This window comes from Brachyistius frenatus, unplaced genomic scaffold (assembly GCF_029030835.1).
Source record: "Brachyistius frenatus isolate BFR_SWC_R1_liver_20210118 unplaced genomic scaffold, ASM2903083v1 Contig_53, whole genome shotgun sequence".
Lineage (NCBI taxonomy): Eukaryota > Metazoa > Chordata > Actinopteri > Embiotocidae > Brachyistius > Brachyistius frenatus.
In genome coordinates, this window is record NW_027210652.1 from 2,405,001 (window position 1) to 2,423,473 (window position 18,473).

General features: G+C 41.2%; 3 protein-coding genes across 3 annotated transcripts; 1 reads left to right on the forward strand and 2 right to left on the reverse strand.

Annotated features, from left to right (window-relative positions):
* Positions 1–1,001: 1,001 nt before the first annotated feature.
* Positions 1,002–3,291, reverse strand: LOC138624652 (keratin, type I cytoskeletal 13-like). The gene is made up of 7 exons (XM_069705008.1): positions 2,670–3,291; positions 2,394–2,476; positions 2,160–2,316; positions 1,905–2,066; positions 1,665–1,790; positions 1,331–1,548; positions 1,002–1,221 (listed from the first exon to the last, which is right to left on the reverse strand). The coding sequence occupies exons 1-7, from the start codon at positions 3,219–3,221 to the stop codon at positions 1,116–1,118; spliced, it is 1,404 nt and encodes a 467-aa protein (XP_069561109.1). The 5' UTR covers positions 3,222–3,291; the 3' UTR covers positions 1,002–1,115.
* A 4,981-nt stretch (positions 3,292–8,272) lies between these two features.
* On the reverse strand, positions 8,273–13,941 carry LOC138624654 (keratin, type I cytoskeletal 13-like). Its single transcript, XM_069705010.1, has 9 exons — positions 13,668–13,941; positions 12,883–13,011; positions 12,044–12,126; positions 11,610–11,766; positions 11,305–11,466; positions 11,089–11,214; positions 10,210–10,439; positions 10,071–10,108; positions 8,273–9,979 (listed from the first exon to the last, which is right to left on the reverse strand). Exons 1-9 carry the CDS (start codon positions 13,926–13,928, stop codon positions 9,873–9,875), a joined length of 1,293 nt encoding a protein of 430 aa, XP_069561111.1. The 5' UTR covers positions 13,929–13,941; the 3' UTR covers positions 8,273–9,872.
* A 2,795-nt stretch (positions 13,942–16,736) lies between these two features.
* On the forward strand, positions 16,737–18,355 carry LOC138624661 (cholecystokinin). The gene is made up of 3 exons (XM_069705021.1): positions 16,737–16,819; positions 16,902–17,156; positions 18,247–18,355. The coding sequence occupies exons 2-3, from the start codon at positions 16,904–16,906 to the stop codon at positions 18,321–18,323; spliced, it is 330 nt and encodes a 109-aa protein (XP_069561122.1). The 5' UTR covers positions 16,737–16,819; positions 16,902–16,903; the 3' UTR covers positions 18,324–18,355.
* Positions 18,356–18,473: the final 118 nt, after the last annotated feature.

Below are 18,473 nucleotides of genomic sequence, written 5' to 3' on the forward strand. Positions count from 1 at the left end.
GAAGTAATTAGCAAATTCTGCAGCTTTAAGCTTTTTAGTAAAGAAGTGAGCTCAGAGAAAAATTGTAGACGGATGTGACCAGCGCACATCGAGCTCATATTAGGGCTGGGGATGTTTGTAAATGTTGATAAATGAGTACAATCGGATTTTGGACATTTTCTCCATGTGGTATTTCTTTCTGTTACGAAAGCAAAAGTACAGTTAAACATGAAAACAAGAACAAAAGATAAAAACTAAGCAAAGAAACCATGAAATGTGATCTTGAAAGTGAACCGAGCATGAAACAGATGGATTAACATGATTGACAGTCAATGTAAGACTGTGTGCATAACAGCCTCTGCATGTCAGACTGCGTCAGGCTTTCAAGACGCCTTCAGCATCAAAACAATTCAGTGACAGTTTTCGATACATCCAGCGGTCGATAGCGAAGAGATGTTGTTAATGGCTCATTTGGATTACTGTGTTTTCCAAAATGTAAAGTATAAACAAGACTCATGCTGCAGCACACAGAGTCGAATGTGTTTTCAGACGCTCTGAAATCTGTATCTACTGCTGGGAAAAATACTGCTGAGTGTGCAGTCTTTTTGTTTAACAGCTTCAGCGCTCTGCTGCTGTTGTGCTGAAGAGCCTCTGTGGCTCAAACACAAAGCTCACCGATATTTCCTCAGAAAGTGTTGAGAAGACGGGAGAACATTATTACTCTTTGGTCAGATTTTATAAGCTAGAAAAGCTGATAAAACCAGCCTCAGTTCCTCTTTACCTCTTTTATCCAGCACATAAGCTCATAAAAATCATATTTCAGCCTCGAGTTATTGTGATCTAATTCTGAACAGGTTTTACAGCCACGCCCGTCGAGATTATCACATCCCAAACTCAACAAAAACCTAAATAAACTCCTATCAGGATGAAGATGAAATATGTAATTTAATGGTTTACGATAAAACAGCACAACTGTTACTGTCATGGTATTATTTGGAATTAAGCACACACAATAGACAGAATGAAGGTCAGCAAACTGAGCTTTTTATTGCAGTGACGTGAGTTTGGAGGACGTGGTGGTGAGACGGTCGCCTCCAGCTGGAGCTCCGTCGGCTGCGCTCGCTGCGTGAGACGAGTTAGGAGGTGGTGGTTTTGGAGGATATCACCCTCCCGTCCTTCACATCCTCTGTGACGATGATCATCTTCCTGTTGCCGCTTGATGAACTGCCAATATTGCTGAAGCTGAGAGAAGAGGAGCGCTTGCATTATTGTTATTATAATCTACAGAGCATGTTTATGATTGAAAGAAAGAATTGCTACGTAACATCTTCCTACGACTTTCATGTCTTACCTGCCCTCTCCGTCCATCAGCCTCTTGTATTCTGCAATCTCCATCTCCAGTCGCGTCTTGATGTCGAGCAGCATCTGGTACTCTCGGCTCTGGTTCTCCATGTCGGCACGCAGCTGCATCAGCTGCTCCTCCAGACTCGTCACCTGCATCTGGAGGCCTTGGAGCTTCATGGAGTACCGTCCCTCCGTTTCACCCAAAGTGCACTCCAGAGAGGCTTTCTGAGGAGGAGAGGGACGAGAATGTTGGTCAGAGAAGAGACAGAACGAATGTACTGAAGGAACGATAGAGATGATGTGGAGGTGAAGAGGAGTAAAGTCCGATCGTTGTCAGTTACCATGCTGAGTTGTGACTGCAGCTCAATCTCCAGACCCTGCAATGTGCGACGGAGCTCTGAGATTTCTGACTTGGACGTGTTCAGAGTTTCTGTGTTGATCGACACCTCTTTGCTCAGCGTCTCCGACTGCAGTAGATATGGGACAATGTCAGTCAAGTATCACACCTTGAAACAACAGTCTGTTCACCAGGTTAGATTGCTTGGTCATTAAAAAAAAAAAACATCAGCAGGCTTTTGTACCTTTGAGTCAAACCAGGATTGAAGTTCTTTCTGGTTCTTGACGGCGACACCTTCATACTGCTCACGGATCTCAGCCATGATGCTGGCCAGGTCTATCTGTGGCTTTGCGTCCACCTCCACGTTGATCTGACCAGTCATCTGGGTCCTCATGGCGGCCATTTCCTGTTAAATGAATAGTTTGATGAGTCATATTTTGATTTTATTCTACATTGCAGAAAGCAAATGAAAAAGACGATTCAACGTTTTACAACTCACCTCCTCGTGGTTCTTCTTGAGGTAGATCAGCTCCTCCTTGAGGCCTTCGATCTGCATCTCCAGGTCGGATCTGGCGAGTGTCAGCTGGTCCAGCAGTCTCTTTAGGTCGGCAATGTCTGCCTCCACTGATGTACGCATGCCGAGCTCATTCTCGTACCTGTGAGGCAGCAGCAGGTCAGATATGTCGTCTCAACATCCCTGTAAAAACCTGCTGTCTCTCATTCTGACACTTACTTGGTTCGGAAGTCATCTGCTGCCAGTTTTGCATTTTCTTGGGCCAGAAAGATGCTTCCATTGTCTGAAATGGCATTCTGGATCTGTGATGAAGATTGTTACATAATTAACACAATTCAGACTACAAACAAACCCTGTAAGCATGAATATGCTGCTAATATTTTGTATATTGATTCCCATTTGGGTGATGTTGTCATGCAGCTTTCTAAATATGCATGCATGCATTGCATGATAAATGACAGTGTGATTTGCTGTGGTATCTCATTCAGGACCTACCTTTCTCTGCAGGTCAGCAATGGTGGCAAAGTAAGCTGAGTAGTCCCGGGCAGAAGGGGAGGTCTTGCTCTCCATGAACTGACGGATCTTGAGCTCCAGCTCAGCGTTGGCCTTCTCAAGGTTGCGCACCTTCTCCAGGTAGGAGCCCAGACGGTCGTTCAGGTTTTGCATGGTGGCCTTCTCGTTGGCCCCAACCTGGAAGTCACCGCCACCGCCTGCACCGAAGCCTCCACCGCCTGCACCGAAGCCTCCACCGAAGCCTCCACCGCCTGCACCGAAGCCTCCACCGAAGCCTCCTCCTCCTCCTCCTCCTCCTCCTCCTCCCATGCTAAAACCATAACCGCTTCCTGTTCCACATCTAGCCCCGAAACCCCCGGAGGAAACTGAGATTCTGCTTCCACCTCCACCTGCACCACCATGCACACTTGAAGCATATGAGCTCCTCAGTCTGCTTCCTCCACCAAGGCTTCCACCAAAACATCCACCTCCACCTCCACCTCCACCTCCAGCTCTTGAGGAGAATGAACTGCTTGAAATGCTCATCCTAGACATGGTGTTCTTCGTTGAGACTGCTCAGCAGGTCGGCTTGGCTTGGTGAAAGGAAGGCGGCTGAGATACACAGCTCTGCTTCTTTCCCCTTTTTATCCTGCACCAGGCTGCTGCTGCCTCCAGTGTGGGCGGAGGCGTGCAGGCCTGCAGGGAGGAGCAACACCTTAAATGGGGAGGCAGCCCGACCCATCACACACCCTTTAAATTTATTCTGTACAGTCATCAAACTGAGAAAGTGGGATCAAATTTGATCCAATACTTTATAAGGCAATTTACTGAATTCACTCGAACCTCAAATAAAACACGATGGCTTCATTGTATTATTCAACCTATTTCCAGAGCTCCATGTTCATGTGCATGAAGACGAGCATGTGAAACTTGATCTTTGGTTCATGCATTGATACTATAAATGGTAAAACAGTCGTGCTCTTTACTGTTTGCCTCGAGTTAATTATTCAGTAAAATCTGCTGGTTTCAAATGTCGTCTTTTTTCTGACAGGTGATGTGACTTATTGAATTTGTAGCATAATTATTGAACAACACGGGCTAGCCAAACTTGTTTTGTTACCATGGCAACAATCACTACAAACTGTCGTATCAGGTTTGTTGCATTTGATTCTGAGCCAGCGGGCTTATTCTGACACACCCATGTAATCCTAGATGAATATCATCTTTTATGTACTTGTTCCTTTGTTAGATTAGTTTTCATACCTTCATCTTTTGTCACTTTTTCTCCATCAGCTGGCAGCGCTGCTAGTTACAGGCGGTTCTTATAGACTTTTATTTTGTGACGTGATACTTGGCTTTATTCAAGCTTTGGCACAACAGAACTGAAAAGCTCACACAAATGCGCCTGCATATCATTTACCTTTCTTGGCGTGAAACTTTGGACTTTGCATCATGACCAAATAAGAACAAGCTCTCGCTTGTTTGCTTCTTTCCATCTCACCAGTGTTTCTGTTCAGTCTTTTACAGGCCAACCGAGGAGCTTGCCCAACTGTCTCACATCAAATATGTGATTTAATTTCGGCTCTCTGTCGGGATTTAAACTTTATCTTGCAGTTCTGTGTCCTTTTTTGTATTTATTTATTTATTTATTTATTTTTATAATACTGACAATTATATCAACAATGCTTTCATTGTATTTCAGGCATTTTGCTTGTAGTCAACTCTCCCAAAAAGATTTTCTTTATCTCTAACAAATGAAAGTTGCTGAGTGTGCACACAGACAACGTAGAGGAATACAAACCAGATGTTTCTTTTCACTGCTGCTTCTCATTTTGAGGTTGCACATCATCTCATGCATGTGCTAAACAGCAGTAAATTATGTTCCAGACACTGACTCGTTTGAAACCCCAGTTACATATGAGTCAAGATATTTTTGAGATTACATTTCACACCAGCACACCAACCCTCAGTGTACATATACTGTAACATACTGTAGTTCTCTGCAACCTAGTTCTCCCCTAACTTCCTATGTATGGGTCCTATGTATTATGTTGGACTAATAGCAGACATAGTTTTGGTGCAAATGTGTGTGCATATGTGATCTAAAATTTATTGTAAGGTATAATCAGAATTAAAAAAGAAAATGTCAAAGAAATATTAGCATATGACAGATTTCATCTGAACACTGTGAGAAACTTCACTGTGATGAACGGGTGCAAAAGCTCACCTGCTTCTGATCAAATAAAATAAAATATCAAACACAATCCAAAATGTGCATCTTGATAAAAATAGAATTGCAACATTGAAAACAGAAATAATAGGTTTTTTTCATAGAAGATAACTTAATAGTAGTGCGGTCAAAAATAATGTAAAGTGTCACTGAGCTGTTTTTCCTCTGTTAAGAGCTGCGTCAGCGGTTTCTCTCACTGCTCTAAAGAAATGTTGGAAAGTTGTGAAATGCGGCTTGAGGTGAAGATACGTTTCATACATTTTCAAAAATAATTGTGTATCTGAAAACAAAACTATGCAGTTCAACTGTTTCAAATTCACTTTCATCAGTTTCACTGAGTGTGAAACTGATTCAGAAACATAGTAGACCGTTTTGTTCGTGACACAAAATGAAATCAAACTTTCTTGTATCAAAACTAAAGAAATGTAACTGCCTCCACTCAACCAGCCTACAGACAGTACAATGTGTGCAGTTAAACTGAGCATGTTTAGCATGTTAGTGACGCTCGAACAGGAACATTAGTAGAGTTAATGTACGTGACGTCTCCAGCGATGTCGCTGTTAATCGGCCACTCGGGTTCATCGCATGATCTGCAGGTTACTTTTGAAACTGTTGGTGACAAACTGCTTTAAGTCTACGAGAGGAAAAAGGTGGAACAAATTTGGCCGGCATGAAAGGAGTGTCAGGAAAAAGGTTGCTGTCAAAAAATAACAAACATAAAAGCAAAGATTGGGCCTTTTGCAACAACGTGCTCCGGAAAAGTACAGAGCTGCTTGGCCACAGCAACACGAGACATGTTGGACAAATGTTTAGAAAAGGAGCCTCATACATACTGTGAAGAATGGAGGTGGAAACATCACGCTTCAGGCTCGCTGCTCCTGAAGGACCGGGCAGCTTGCAGTCATTCATTTAACCATTCATTTTTCATAATATCAAAGAGTGCTTGAACATAACGTGAAACCATCTGTCTGAAAGTTAAAGTTGAACTGGAAGTGGACGTTTCAACAAGATAATGAGAAATGGCTCCAAAGAAGAAATGGTGCGTTATGGAAAGGCATAGTCAAGAAAACAAAAAGCCCAGATTGGAGATTTGAAACAGGCCATACAAAGAAAAAACACTAAGAATCTTGAAACTGAAGGAATTTAGGATGAAAGAAGGGTCAAATATTTCAGAAAACTAATGTGAGAGAAGAGCGGACAATTGTGCAAAACACCTACAAGAAGTTATTTCTGCTAAAAGGTGGAAAACCTCTGATGACATGTACTTTTTCACATGGTGTGTTATTCAAAATAAATGACATTGATAAGTAAAAGCACACCGAAGTTGTTGATCAGGGAACATTTCTCACCAGTCAGCTGATGACAGAGCGGCAGTGCTGAGTGGGAAACAGGAAGTTGTACCTGAACAAGAGCATTTGTGAGCCAGCAAATTTCCATTAATTTGCGTTGCATTTATATTTATGTTTTTCTTGTACTTGTATTTGACACTTTATGAATGTTTTTTTTAACACTGCTCATGTTCCTTCATCGGCTGCAGAGACTCATTTTCTTGCTTTGACGCTGTGCTCTCAGGTGAGCTGGATGATGAATGCTCACAGTATGAGTGGTGAGAAAGAAGGGTGCGACTGTGTTTCTCCTGCCAAGAGAAGTATTACTGTAAATATGCATCATGTTGAATGAGGTAGTCCTGAGAAGTGGCTCCGTTCCCTGAGGAATATTCAGCTTAGATACAATTTTAAATGAATTCAAACGTCCCTACAGCCATGAATCGATCTCTTGTATCTTGTGGACGACTGTTACACGTGATGTGAGTGGGAGCTGCACTTAAACCTTATCAATAAGTCTTTCTGACACGTTTACTGTTTCACAGACCCCGACCACTTTCTCAGAACACAAAAGGCCCGTTCAAACCTGAGTACCAAGTGCCTCGCTGACTCGTGATGGAAACAGGAACAGTATGCTGGAAATGTGCTGTGACACGACAAACAGCCCGCAGTGCTTTTACCTGGGCGTTCATCACATATGAGCCAACATGAAACAATGCTTCACTTGCTATCTCCTGCAGGACAGGAAGTGAGAGCCGCGGTGACTCACTGCTAAATCTGGTGTTTTTTCACAGTGATCCTCTGCCTTTGTGTGTGTGTGTGTGTGTGTGTGTGTGTGTGTGTGTGTGTGTGTGTGTGTGTGTGTGTGTGTGTGTGTGTGTGTGTGTGTGTGTGTGTGTGTGTGTGTGTGTGTGTGTGTGTGTGTGTGTGTGTGTGTGTGTGTGTGTGTGTTTTGAAGTGTTCTTTTATTTCAGGTCTGGGCTGGTTTCTGTTACTTCTTGCATTCCCCTGTAGCTACCGGCCACACCCTTTACAGCCAGGAATAATTCATGCAAAGGCTGCGATGCTTTTAGAGGTCTGGAAATTTACAGCAGAGAGAATTTCAGAACGGAGCTGAAATAGTTTCACATTTTCTGCTATTACCAAAAAAATCTAATTAATTCATGAACGTGTTTCCACGCTGCATTTATATACTATGAACATCCAAAAACACGTGTTTTAGGGAGTTCGCCCTCCTTGCTTGCTTTTACAATTCAGCATGAAGTCTGACACCAGGAGATCAAATGTAGCGTCAACATTTCATTTTGAAATGTGACTTTTTGTACTTATGAAGTTTCTTCTCTTTTTATGCCCCTAAAATGTGTTGAACTCACTGCCTCTGGATATAAACTCTCCTGGTATTTTAAAAAGGAAATTAAAGACATAATTCTTTAATCTGGCTTTTAATTTGGATGAATGTTTATCGTCTTGTTTTTTAAGTTTTAATTATGCTTTTTTTTTTTTTTTTTTATCCCTGGTGTTTATTATATTTTACTGACTAACATGTTTTATTGTTGTAATTTAAAGTTCAGCATTTTCTTTAATCGACTACAATTATATTATTTTTACATTATTTCTAAAGTTATTGTTCTATTTATTAAAAACCATCAGCGTGGAGTTCGGCTCAGGTGTGTGTGGATTTATTGTTCTGTTTGTTTGCTTGCTAGTTTTTGTGTGTTGCTCTAATGTGAAGCACTTTGGGCTGCATCCTTGTAGGAAAGCTACTGTATGAATAAATGTGAGTTGGGTTAAGTTGATGAATGCTACACGTGATTTGCAAAGGTCCAACAACAGTACATTTTTTTGTCTTGTCTAATCATGCAGAATAGCATCAGTTACAAGGCGAATGACTCTTTCCCTTGATGTCTAAGCTTTTCATTGCTTCCCTGCACAAAACAGCTGAAACAGCATGGATCACTCATAGAGGAGTGTTAATTACATTTAATAGCATGGATGAAAGCATCAGTGTTCAAAAAATGTAACACAAAAAAAGAAGACTATTAATCGTTGAGTCATTTTGACAATCCGATGTATTAATAAGTACGTTAATCACTGCAGTTTGGAGAGCTCAAGCCTCCACTGGATTCAACTCCACCCAAATACAGAAGGTGACTCAGGAGTGACCAGCGAACCTCACCGTACTTCATCTTAACTTGGAACACACCCATCTCTTGTATAACACACCTGCATATTCTCTGGGAAACGTTTTCTTCCCTGCATGTTTCTGTGCCCATCACCTTCAGTGTTGCACCTTTTTTTCCTGGTTTTAAAAAGGATTTCATGCCATTTGCAGATCTTTGTTCATTGTTCTGTGAGTGAGTTAAACTAACCAAGTTTCTGAATGTCTCCATCTGTTTCCACTCAAATAAAATAAGGTTATATAACCCAATGAAGTTGTGCCAGAAGGACTCCACTTTTAGAGAGAGAGTTAAAGGTGACACCTGGTGGTCATAATTCAAATTACATTGAAAATACCACAATACCCACAATACCTAAAATTCATGTGTTCACGACAGCAGCCACACAAGCAACATACTAGAGACACTGACAATGGACTCATGAAGCAGAAACATTACTAAGTTTTTATTATTTTCTTTCTTGTTTCTTGTACCTTCAATGACTTTCGTGCTATTTTGTGGGTCTAAAAAGTATTTTAGCAAGAAAGTGGGATGTTGGATTAAACTATGATGTGTATGTCTTCATCTCCTTATTTTGGTTGATTTGTTACCTGTAATGCAAAACCAAGGAGGACCAAACAAGGGTCAAACTATTCACTAAAGTTGTGAAGCTCAAAACATCTCTCTTTACTTTAGACTTTAACCAGCTGCTCTTGAAGCTCTCCTGTATTTGAACTACCGCACCTTTAAAATGCATATTGCTTCTTTTATATTTGACCTCTATTTGTGTTTAATTGTATGCATTTTATCTGTTCTTACGCATCTCATGTCTTTACTATATTTTTAAATGTTTTTTATATCTGTTTTTAAGTGAAAGACTGCATGTCATTTTTAGTTGTCATTATTATTATTATTATTATTATTATTATTGTTATTATTATTATGTCAGGACTCCACTTTGCAGAGAGAAAGTTAAAGGTAACACCTGGTGGCCATAAGATAAACTACATCACGTGCTGCACTAAAAAAAGTTCTCCAATTTATTTAATTTATCTTCATATATCATGATTTTTGGCACAAAGAGAAAGACGCAGGAGACGGAGACGTCATGCTCAAGCAACAAAAACATTATCGAGCATTACTCATTTTCTTTCTGTGGCCTAAAAATCAACCTGTTTCTTGAGCCTTTTACAATTTCTGTTATTTTTGTACGTTTAAAAAAGTGTTATTAGTGTCAAAGTTAGTTCTATGATTAAAAAGTCAAATCTGTATTCAAACAATAACCCAGCTCTGGATTGTAATACACATTTGTGATCAAGAATACATCGTTATATTTTGGTTTCACCAAGTAAAGATCAGAAAGTGCAGCGGTAATTCCCTTAAGAAACAAAAGTGCTTTCTTCCCAACTTCAAAATTCAAAAAACAAACAATCTCTTCAGTATTAGGAACTATTTAGGCCAAATCAATGTGAAGGTGTAATGTTAGTGGCAGCAGCTACTGAATGGTCTCCACCTGGGTGTCAGAGGACGAGGACACCACCTTTCCATCAACAAGTTCCTCCACGATGACCTTCACGCGCTTCTCTATGTGAGGTTTGTGCTCTGCAGAGGACAACGATGATGCATCATGTGTCTACAGTACAAGGAGCCCAAATCAAGATCAGACAGTCAGTTGGGTGAATGAGATTCTTACCTTTAACTTCTTTCACCACCTTGCTGATGACCACCACCCTGTGGAGGGAGCAAACATTGTTTTAAAATGCATCTTTACTGTTTTGGCTGTTGGTCTCCAGCTTCCACTCCTACAATTAAAGAAACATTTAATCTCTCACTTCTTCTCTTCAAGCATCTCTCCATTCAGCAGCCTCCTGTATTCAGCGATCTCCATCTCCAGCCTCATCTTGATGTCCAGCAGCAGGTTGTAGTCGGTCTGCTGCTGCTCCAGCGAGGCTCTCAGCTGCTGCAGCTCCGTCTCCAGCTTGGTGATGGTCATCTGCAGCTGGCTGAGCTGAACGCTGTACCGACCCTTCGCTTCTTCCAGGTTCATCTGCAGGCAGTGAATCTGCAGGACAGACAGGATGGGTGGTGGGAGAGCTCCATGTGAGTGAGATCAGAGGGAACAATCACCCAATCTGCCGCACAGCAAATTATTAAGTGTCATGAGGTATTTTTCTAATTCAAAGGCTCCCAATTTTCTCAGTCTGTCTTCTAACAACAGTCAACAGAAAAAACACGTGAATTTCACGTGCAAAAACTCACATGTGACACGTGTAATTGCGCACAAGTGGTTTTGGAGCATTTTCATGGTGTAATATGTGAAGCCCGTGTAGATTCGCATGTAAAAACGTTTCCACATATTCTCCCCTCGTTATCATATGTTGCAACTTGTGCTAAACATGTGTCATACATGCCCTCCATTGTCCAATCAGTGTTTTGGTGTCTGCTTAGTCTTTAAACAAGGAATCTGTTCATGCATTTCCTCGACTGTATTTCACTGCCTCACGATATCTTTTCAACCCGTCTGTTTCCAGGATGAATCCACAAGAGGAGAGTGTTTGAAAGTGTGTCAGGAATGGATCTTAAGAATAAGATGAATAATTACAGCCAGTAAAACCTGTCTCCTACCTTTTACTCTGTGGTTTAAGTATGATCAGCTAACCGTACACCGTCAAGGTGTGATGTCACTCCCTGTTATTCCATCTTCTGCTCACCTCTGAGTAAACGCTCTGATGCTTTATCTCCAGACTCTGGTAGGTCTTCTTCAGCTCCGACAGCTGTGTGCTGGACGTCGTCACCTCTGTTCTGCTGGAAATCATTTGCGTCTGCAGAGTGTCCACCTTTTCACAAGCACATACAGATTATTCTTTCATCTGTTTTCATCATACTTTTCACCTTCTGAGTTGTTTTGGAAGTTTTGGGCACTTCACCTTAGACTGGAACCATTTCTCAATATCCAGCTTGCTCTTCGTCACCACAGTTTTATACTGCTCCCTCATCTCCTCCAGGACTTTTGTCAGATCGGTCGACTCGGTACTGTCCACCTCGACATTCACACCACCGGAGGTCTGGGTCCTCAGCTGACTCATCTCCTGCAACGAGCACACAAGGACTCACTGAGCATTTTAATCTCCTGCCCCTCTACAGGTGAGAGTCACCAGCAGGTGGCGCCACCACACTGGGAAACAATAAATCTTAATGCCATGCATGAAAAATGATGTGAAAACAGTCTTACCTCCTTGTGGTTTTTATTTATGTACACTAACTCTTCCTTCAGAACTTCTATCTGAATCTCCAGGTCACTGATGGTCAGAGTCAGACTGTCCCGGACCCCTCGGAGACGAGCCACATCAGCCTCCGCCAGGGTGCGCAGGTTCAGCTCCATCTCATGTCTGCAGAGGAAAGTCAGGTGGTAGACACAATTCATGAGGATTTAGTATCATCATCATCGGTTATCAAAATTGTAATGAAATAGTGGTTTATATTCAACGTAAAAAGTGTTTGAGTCTCTTCTGCTCCTTCAGCATCAGTAGACTTTATTCAAAACAGATAAATCAAGGCATTTTTAAAGCTTTATTATTATCATTACTAGAATTTTTACAAAACTTCAGACTACAGTTACAAAACTTTCTTGTCTTTTTCTTGATGTGTGACTGTTTCTGAACCTACTTCAGTTTAAAGTCTTCTACTGCCAGCTGAACGTTGTCCATCTGCAGGACGACACTTTCCTTCTCTGCATATCTTCTCGTAATCTAAATGAGCAGGAAAAAAAATGCACTGTTACTTTTTATTTCGTACAATCTACAGGCTGATATTTATCTAACAATATTCAGTAATTCATTCCCATATTTCAACACTTGCAGCATTTCAGTTTTCTTTGGATGTTGTTGGTGTTTTCAGTGAAATGAGGCACGATGGGTCTTAATTTAAATCCTCCAAAGATGACTAAGATGCAGGTGGAGTTCAAACATGCCGTTTAGTAAATGCTCTCTTGTTTCTTTTATTTGGAGAAAACGATTTTGTTTGTTTTGCATGAAGTTTCTTTGTCCGTATTTATCCATGCAGCATTCAGTGGAGCACATGGCCAGGTCAACCTGTCTGGGAGAACATGGAGTCGAAAAAGAGGACGCTGGGCTCCTATTAATCCTCATCGTTGTCCTAGTTGCCATGTTACATGTACATGATAAACACATCTCAAAAATACAAATTGTCACAGAATGAGAGATGTGACTCAAACTGCAAAGAAACAAAAACCATGTGAAAGGAAACGCTGAGAAACAAAGACAGTGAACCGGTTCGTGTAAAACTTCTCTGTTCTGTGGAGCTGGAGATATTTCTGCTCTTCCTTGCTCAGAAAGGATAAACTGCAGTTTTAATTCTTGCTGACAAAGTAAATGAATGAAGAAACGTGTCTCTAAACTCGAGCGAGCGCATAAATGTTTGCTGCTTTGAAGAGTTTTCTTTGTGTCTGTTGTCCTTTCAGTGAAGTGATGGATGTGAGGAGGTACCTGAGCTCTCAGGTCGGTGATGGTGGCAAAGTAAGCAGAGAAGTCGTTGGAGTGGGTTACAGTCTTCTTGTCGTAGAAGCTTCTGATCTGCAGCTCCAGCTTGCTGTTGGCCTCCTCCAGCAAGCGCACCTGCACACACAACCGCATTCAACCACTAATCACAAATCCAAATGTTCACTGTAGCTCTTATAATAATGAAATACTGCGTCATATAAATTAAAACCACAAATGTAAAATCAGCTGTTTTTCCTGCTGTTTTAACTCCTTTTTATTTATTGTTGCTTTTTAACATATTGACTTTCCTTTCTTTTAGCATACTAGAAGTATTCAGACCCTTCACTCAGGTAAAACTGCCAATAAGTAACATGTCAATTTAAAAACATCAGGACATTATCACACACCGAGGATTGTCAGGAGACACATGAAATAAATCAGTGCAACAAGGTCACATATTTATATTTGGTTTAAAACTGAAGAAGTACTCCACCAACATGTTCGGCATCCTCCTGTTATTTTGGTTCTCTGGAAGTAAAGTTGTGTGTGTGTGTGTGTGTGTGTGTGTGTGTGTGTGTGTGTGTGTGTGTGTGTGTGTGTGTGTGTGTGTGTGTGTGTGTGTGTGTGTGTGTGTGTGTGTGTGTGTGTGTGTGTGTGTGTGCTGTGAGGTTTGTCTGGACTGCTTAAAACGATGTTACTGTAATCACAATACAGACAAACATGCAGAGGACGAAGTCCTTTTAGAGGAGAACAGGAAAGTATTGAAACGGTGCAGAAAGTTAGGACCTTACTTTGGTCAGGTAGGAGGCCAGGCGGTCGTTGAGGTTCTGCATGGTCACCTTCTCATCGCCGATCACCGCGGTGCCTCCGTACGAGCTCAGGGACCCCGAGGAGAACACGGACTGGGAGATGCGGGTCCCGAAGCCTCCCGCCCCGCCATACACGCTGGGCGCGCGGCCATGGAGGGGCACGCTGGAGATGCGTCCCTGGGTCCGTCCGCTGAGGCTCCTGGCGCTGGAGATGCTGCTGTGCACTGCGAGAGAGACAGGCATGGTGACAAACGGGTGGTTGGCGGGTCTGGGGAGAGTCCGTCTGACACCAGGATTATATAGGAGTCGGACCGTGTCAGGTTCTGCACCACAACAAGGCGCGGTATGCAGATAATCGTTTTTTGAGGCGTGTACAATGGCATTACTGAAAGACAGGTTGGATATCTTGTCAGGCAGCTTGAAACTGATAATCAGACTGACAGACAGACATGAAGATAATCGTGTTCTCTTTGCTGTCAATTATAATTAGAGTTAGGCTCAAATGTCAAAATTCCTTTAAAGTAAGACGTTTGAAGGAGGAAATTGGCTCTACTGTAAAATAAAGATATAAAATAAAGACAAATAAAATCAGATCACTTTCTCAGGGTTTGTAAACCTTTTAGTTTCTAGCCTCTATCTTTATGCACCAGACATGTTTAAACTGGCTTTTAGCATTTAATACTTCCCTGCAATTCTCTGGCCATCGTAGGGACGACTTGCTTTGCTACTTTAATCTACTTTACTTTACTTTTTTCTACTCTACATGTTCTACTGTACTCTACTTTACCTTTTTCTACTCTACTCTATTTTTTCTACTCTACGTATTTCTACTCTACTTTTTTCTACTCTACCCTTTTCTACTCTATACTCTACTTTTTCTACTCTACGTATTTCTACTCTACTTTTTTCTACTCTACCCTTTTCTACTCTATACTCTACTTTTTCTACTCTACGTATTTCTACTCTACTTTTTTCTAATCTACCTTTTTCTACTCTCTACTCTATCTTTTTCTACTCTCTACTTATTTCGACTCTCGACTCTACCTTTTTCTACTCTCTACTCTACTCTACTTTTCTCTACTCTGCCTTTTTTTTCAGATGTCTGTTGGTCTCCATTTGCTCTTCAACTCTCAGCTCAAACTGCACAGACCTTGTGTCACACATCTTCCTGTATAAGATACTATAAGTATAATATTCTAAGTTGTATAAGATACTATAAGTATAATATTCTAAGTTGTATAACTACTATAAGTATAATATTCTAAGTTGTATAACTATTATAAGTATAATATTCGAAGTTGTATAACTACTATAAGTATAATATTCTAAGTTGTATAACTACTATAAGTATAATATTCTAAGTTGTATAACTACTATAAGTATAATATTCTAAGTTGTATAACTACTATAAGTATAATATTCTAAGTTGTATAACTATTATAAGTATAATATTCTAAGTTGTATAACTATTATAAGTATAATATTCTAAGCTGTATAAGAACAGGAGGTGATCTTAACCATCGCAAACTGGTTCTCCTTAATGACTTTGTTTTCTTTAGAAAACATTAAAGTTATTTCAGTCCTCTACGGATCAGACAGAAGAGTTAATAGCTGGTGACATAATTGATCATTTAGGAAATATATCTGCATTCAAGACCAAACACACACACACACACACACACACACACACACACACACACACACACACACACACACACACACACACACACACACACACACACACACACACACACACAACACTCACACCTTTTTCTTTGGAAGCTTTTGTGGTCAGAAAAATACTTATAATGATTGACAAGAATCTGACAAACTTCATCTGAAGTGGAAAACGCCCATCTAACACTTTGTTCTCTGTAGAATAAATATTGATTTAACAAACTTACTGGGAAATTTCTGGACCAAAAAGTGAAAGTAAGAGCAGAAAGATGAACAATGCTGATGATGAAACATGAATTAACATTTATTTTATATAAAGAACTCTTCACAAACTGTTACCAGCTGAACAAAAAAAGAAAAGTGAACAGAGGGGTGGATATATATATATATATATATATATATATATATATATATATATATATATATATATATATATATATAGTTGAATAATAACCGAGGTCGTGAAGAGTTCTTGTGACATTTCAACGACCTGCAGCTTCATGTCTCCGGTGTTCAAGCTGCTGAACTCAGATTTACTCTGAACATCCGGGTCTTTTGTCTGCAGGTGATCACGTCCATTGTGCTGCTGCCACATCCACTTATTGAATAATGGTAGCTTGATGATTATTCACAGTTTACACATGATGTGTTTACTGCCCGGCCGGTAGAAAACATCTGAAAAGCGGTGTTTGTTTTGTTTCTGCTTTATTGTCCGGGGAACCTGGAAACGGAAAAAAACTGAGACACTTGAAGCAAAATCTATATGAACAGTAACAGGACTAATGTCATCCGAGCTCTGGTGAGGTTTTACTAAAAGGGGCTGCACGTCATCTGGAAAGTACAAATCACAGTACGAGTGGAAGAGGGCGATGACCTCCACTCACCCATTAAATTATGTTCATTTCAAATGAGATTTATTATCAGTAAGCTGTAAAGTGGAGAATCTTTAGATGTTAAAATTAAAGACGACGGTCACAACAAAGAAATAGAAGGTCATTTATTTGTCTACGTCGAGTGAATTGTTGGAATAATGGTCGTTACGAATCATTTCTACACCTGAAACCCTGTTTTCAGCCTTTAGAGTCGTGGCTTCATACTCACATCAGATCCTCTGTGCTGGTTTCAACAGGCTTTACAGAAGTATTGGATTTCTAATGTACACACATTGAGTTGTTTTATTGTTATTGCGGTGTAAAAAAGGCCTTTCCAAGCAAGTGAAAACCACAATAATGGGCTTCTCCACGTCGAGGTGTACCGTTTCCTTTACGCACATCCTTCCAACGTTTCCATCTCCGGATCGATCAGCTGCTCTGCACTGAACATTCTTATCACTCTTTGATTTTTCACCACATCGCTTAAACTTGTGCTATAAAAGAACCGACCTGCTCAGAAATCACCAGATTTTCTCCAGAGGTGTTTCTTTTCTTGGACTTCCATATCTCATCCTACCTTCACAGGTGCAGTAATTTTGTCATTTTGAATAGTTTTAAGTAATTTAATGTGATTTTAATAGAAATGGTTCTTCCTTTTGGCACACAGACATGTCGGGGAAAGTTATTGTGCTCTTTGCACTGGTTGCACTGCTTGTATCCGGTGCAGCCTGCTCTCCTGGATCCTCTGCAGCTGGCGAAGATAAACAGACTGACATCCTGCAGCAGCTTCTGGCCAACAGGGAGAAAGCGAGAGACTCTGCCGGAGGGAGACCGGCGCCTCGCGCTCACCTGGCGAGACGGGCACACCTGTCTGAGGACGAACGAGAGATTATGACCAAACAAATAATGCAAGCAATTTCAGGTATGCTTTGGGCTGGGGTGTTGAAGTTCTTCTCTGATTGTTGTTTTTTACTGGCAGGAAAAGTATTCACATTATTAATTAATAATAATTATAATTATTAAGTACCAACACAGCAAAGTAAAAATACTTAATTATAAGTAAATGTCCTCCATGAAAATCTTACTGAAGTAAAATTGGCAGCAAAAGCATTAAAGTCCTGGTTCGGTCCCATTATTATATATGACATTATTAGATTATTAACAGACAGACAGAGATAGATAGATAGATAGACAGACAGACAGACAGACAGACAGACAGACATTTTTTTTTTTTTTTTTTTTTTTATTGTACTCTATTAATCCCTGAGGGGAAATTCTTTCGCTACAGCAGCATCCCGAGGGGGAGCTGCTGCAGCAGGCTGCCACGACCGCAGCGCCAACTAACCTGAGGTGCATGTTTTGGGTTTTTTTGACAGGCAGATACAGACAGACAGACAGACAGACAGACAGACAGACAGACAGACAGACAGACAGACAGACAGACAGACAGACAGACAGACAGATAGATAGATAGACAGATAGATAGATAGATAGATAGATAGATAGATAGATAGATAGATAGATAGATAGATAGATAGATAGATAGATAGGCAGGCAGGCAGGCAGGCAGGCAGGCAGAGAGACAGACAGGCAGACAGGCAGACAGGCAGACAGGCAGGCAGGCAGAGAGACAGACAGGCAGGCAGGCAGGCAGAGAGACAGACAGGCAGACAGGCAGAGAGACAGGCAGGCAGGCAGGCAGAGAGACAGACAGGCAGAGAGACAGACAGGCAGGCAGGCAGAGAGACAGACAGGCAGAGAGACAGGCCACGCCCCTGATGATGGCATGCCGCTCTGATCTACGGTGCTGACGTACAGTTTTGATTGAGCGACTCTTCGTGTCCGAGTTGAGACTTTAGAGAGAATATAACAATAAGTAACGGTGAAAACTATAAATCACGCTCTTGACTTGTGGCAGTTGCATGTTGCTTCCTCGTGCCCCCTCAGGTGGATGATCAGGTGTGTGTACTGAAGCCTTGTGTATGGTTCATGTAGGAATGGTTTGTTCACAGAGGTGATGCACTCGGAGTGCATGTCGGACCGGGACTACCAGGGCTGGCTGGACTTCGGACGCCGCGACGCCGAGTGAGACGCAGCAGACCCCCGCAGCTCTCACTTCACCGCCTGCTCTTCACTTTGTGGAGAAAGTCCGCGTTTCACTTTACTGCAACTTTACAAATAAACAACTTTTGCAGAATGATCACAAGTCTTGTGTTTGATTCATTGTGACTGAGAGCCA

Bases quoted from the DNA above. Each gene is read 5' to 3' on its own strand.
- LOC138624652 (XM_069705008.1), bottom strand. From the start codon at position 3,221: ATGTCTAGGATGAGCATTTCAAGCAGTTCATTCTCCTCAAGAGCTGGA. The intron at 2,477-2,669 runs GTAGGTCCTGAA...TCTTCATCACAG, and splicing joins TTGCTGACCTGCAGAGAAAG to ATCCAGAATGCCATTTCAGA. The intron at 1,549-1,664 runs GTAACTGACAAC...TCTCCTCCTCAG, and splicing joins TGCAGTCACAACTCAGCATG to AAAGCCTCTCTGGAGTGCAC.
- LOC138624654 (XM_069705010.1), bottom strand. From the start codon at position 13,928: ATGCCTGTCTCTCTCGCAGTGCACAGCAGCATCTCCAGCGCCAGGAGC. The intron at 12,127-12,882 runs GTACCTCCTCAC...CTGCTCATTTAG, and splicing joins TCACCGACCTGAGAGCTCAG to ATTACGAGAAGATATGCAGA. The intron at 11,215-11,304 runs GTGAAGTGCCCA...GCTTGTGAAAAG, and splicing joins AGAAATGGTTCCAGTCTAAG to GTGGACACTCTGCAGACGCA.
- LOC138624661 (XM_069705021.1), top strand. From the start codon at position 16,904: ATGTCGGGGAAAGTTATTGTGCTCTTTGCACTGGTTGCACTGCTTGTA. The intron at 17,157-18,246 runs GTATGCTTTGGG...GTTTGTTCACAG, and splicing joins AATAATGCAAGCAATTTCAG to AGGTGATGCACTCGGAGTGC.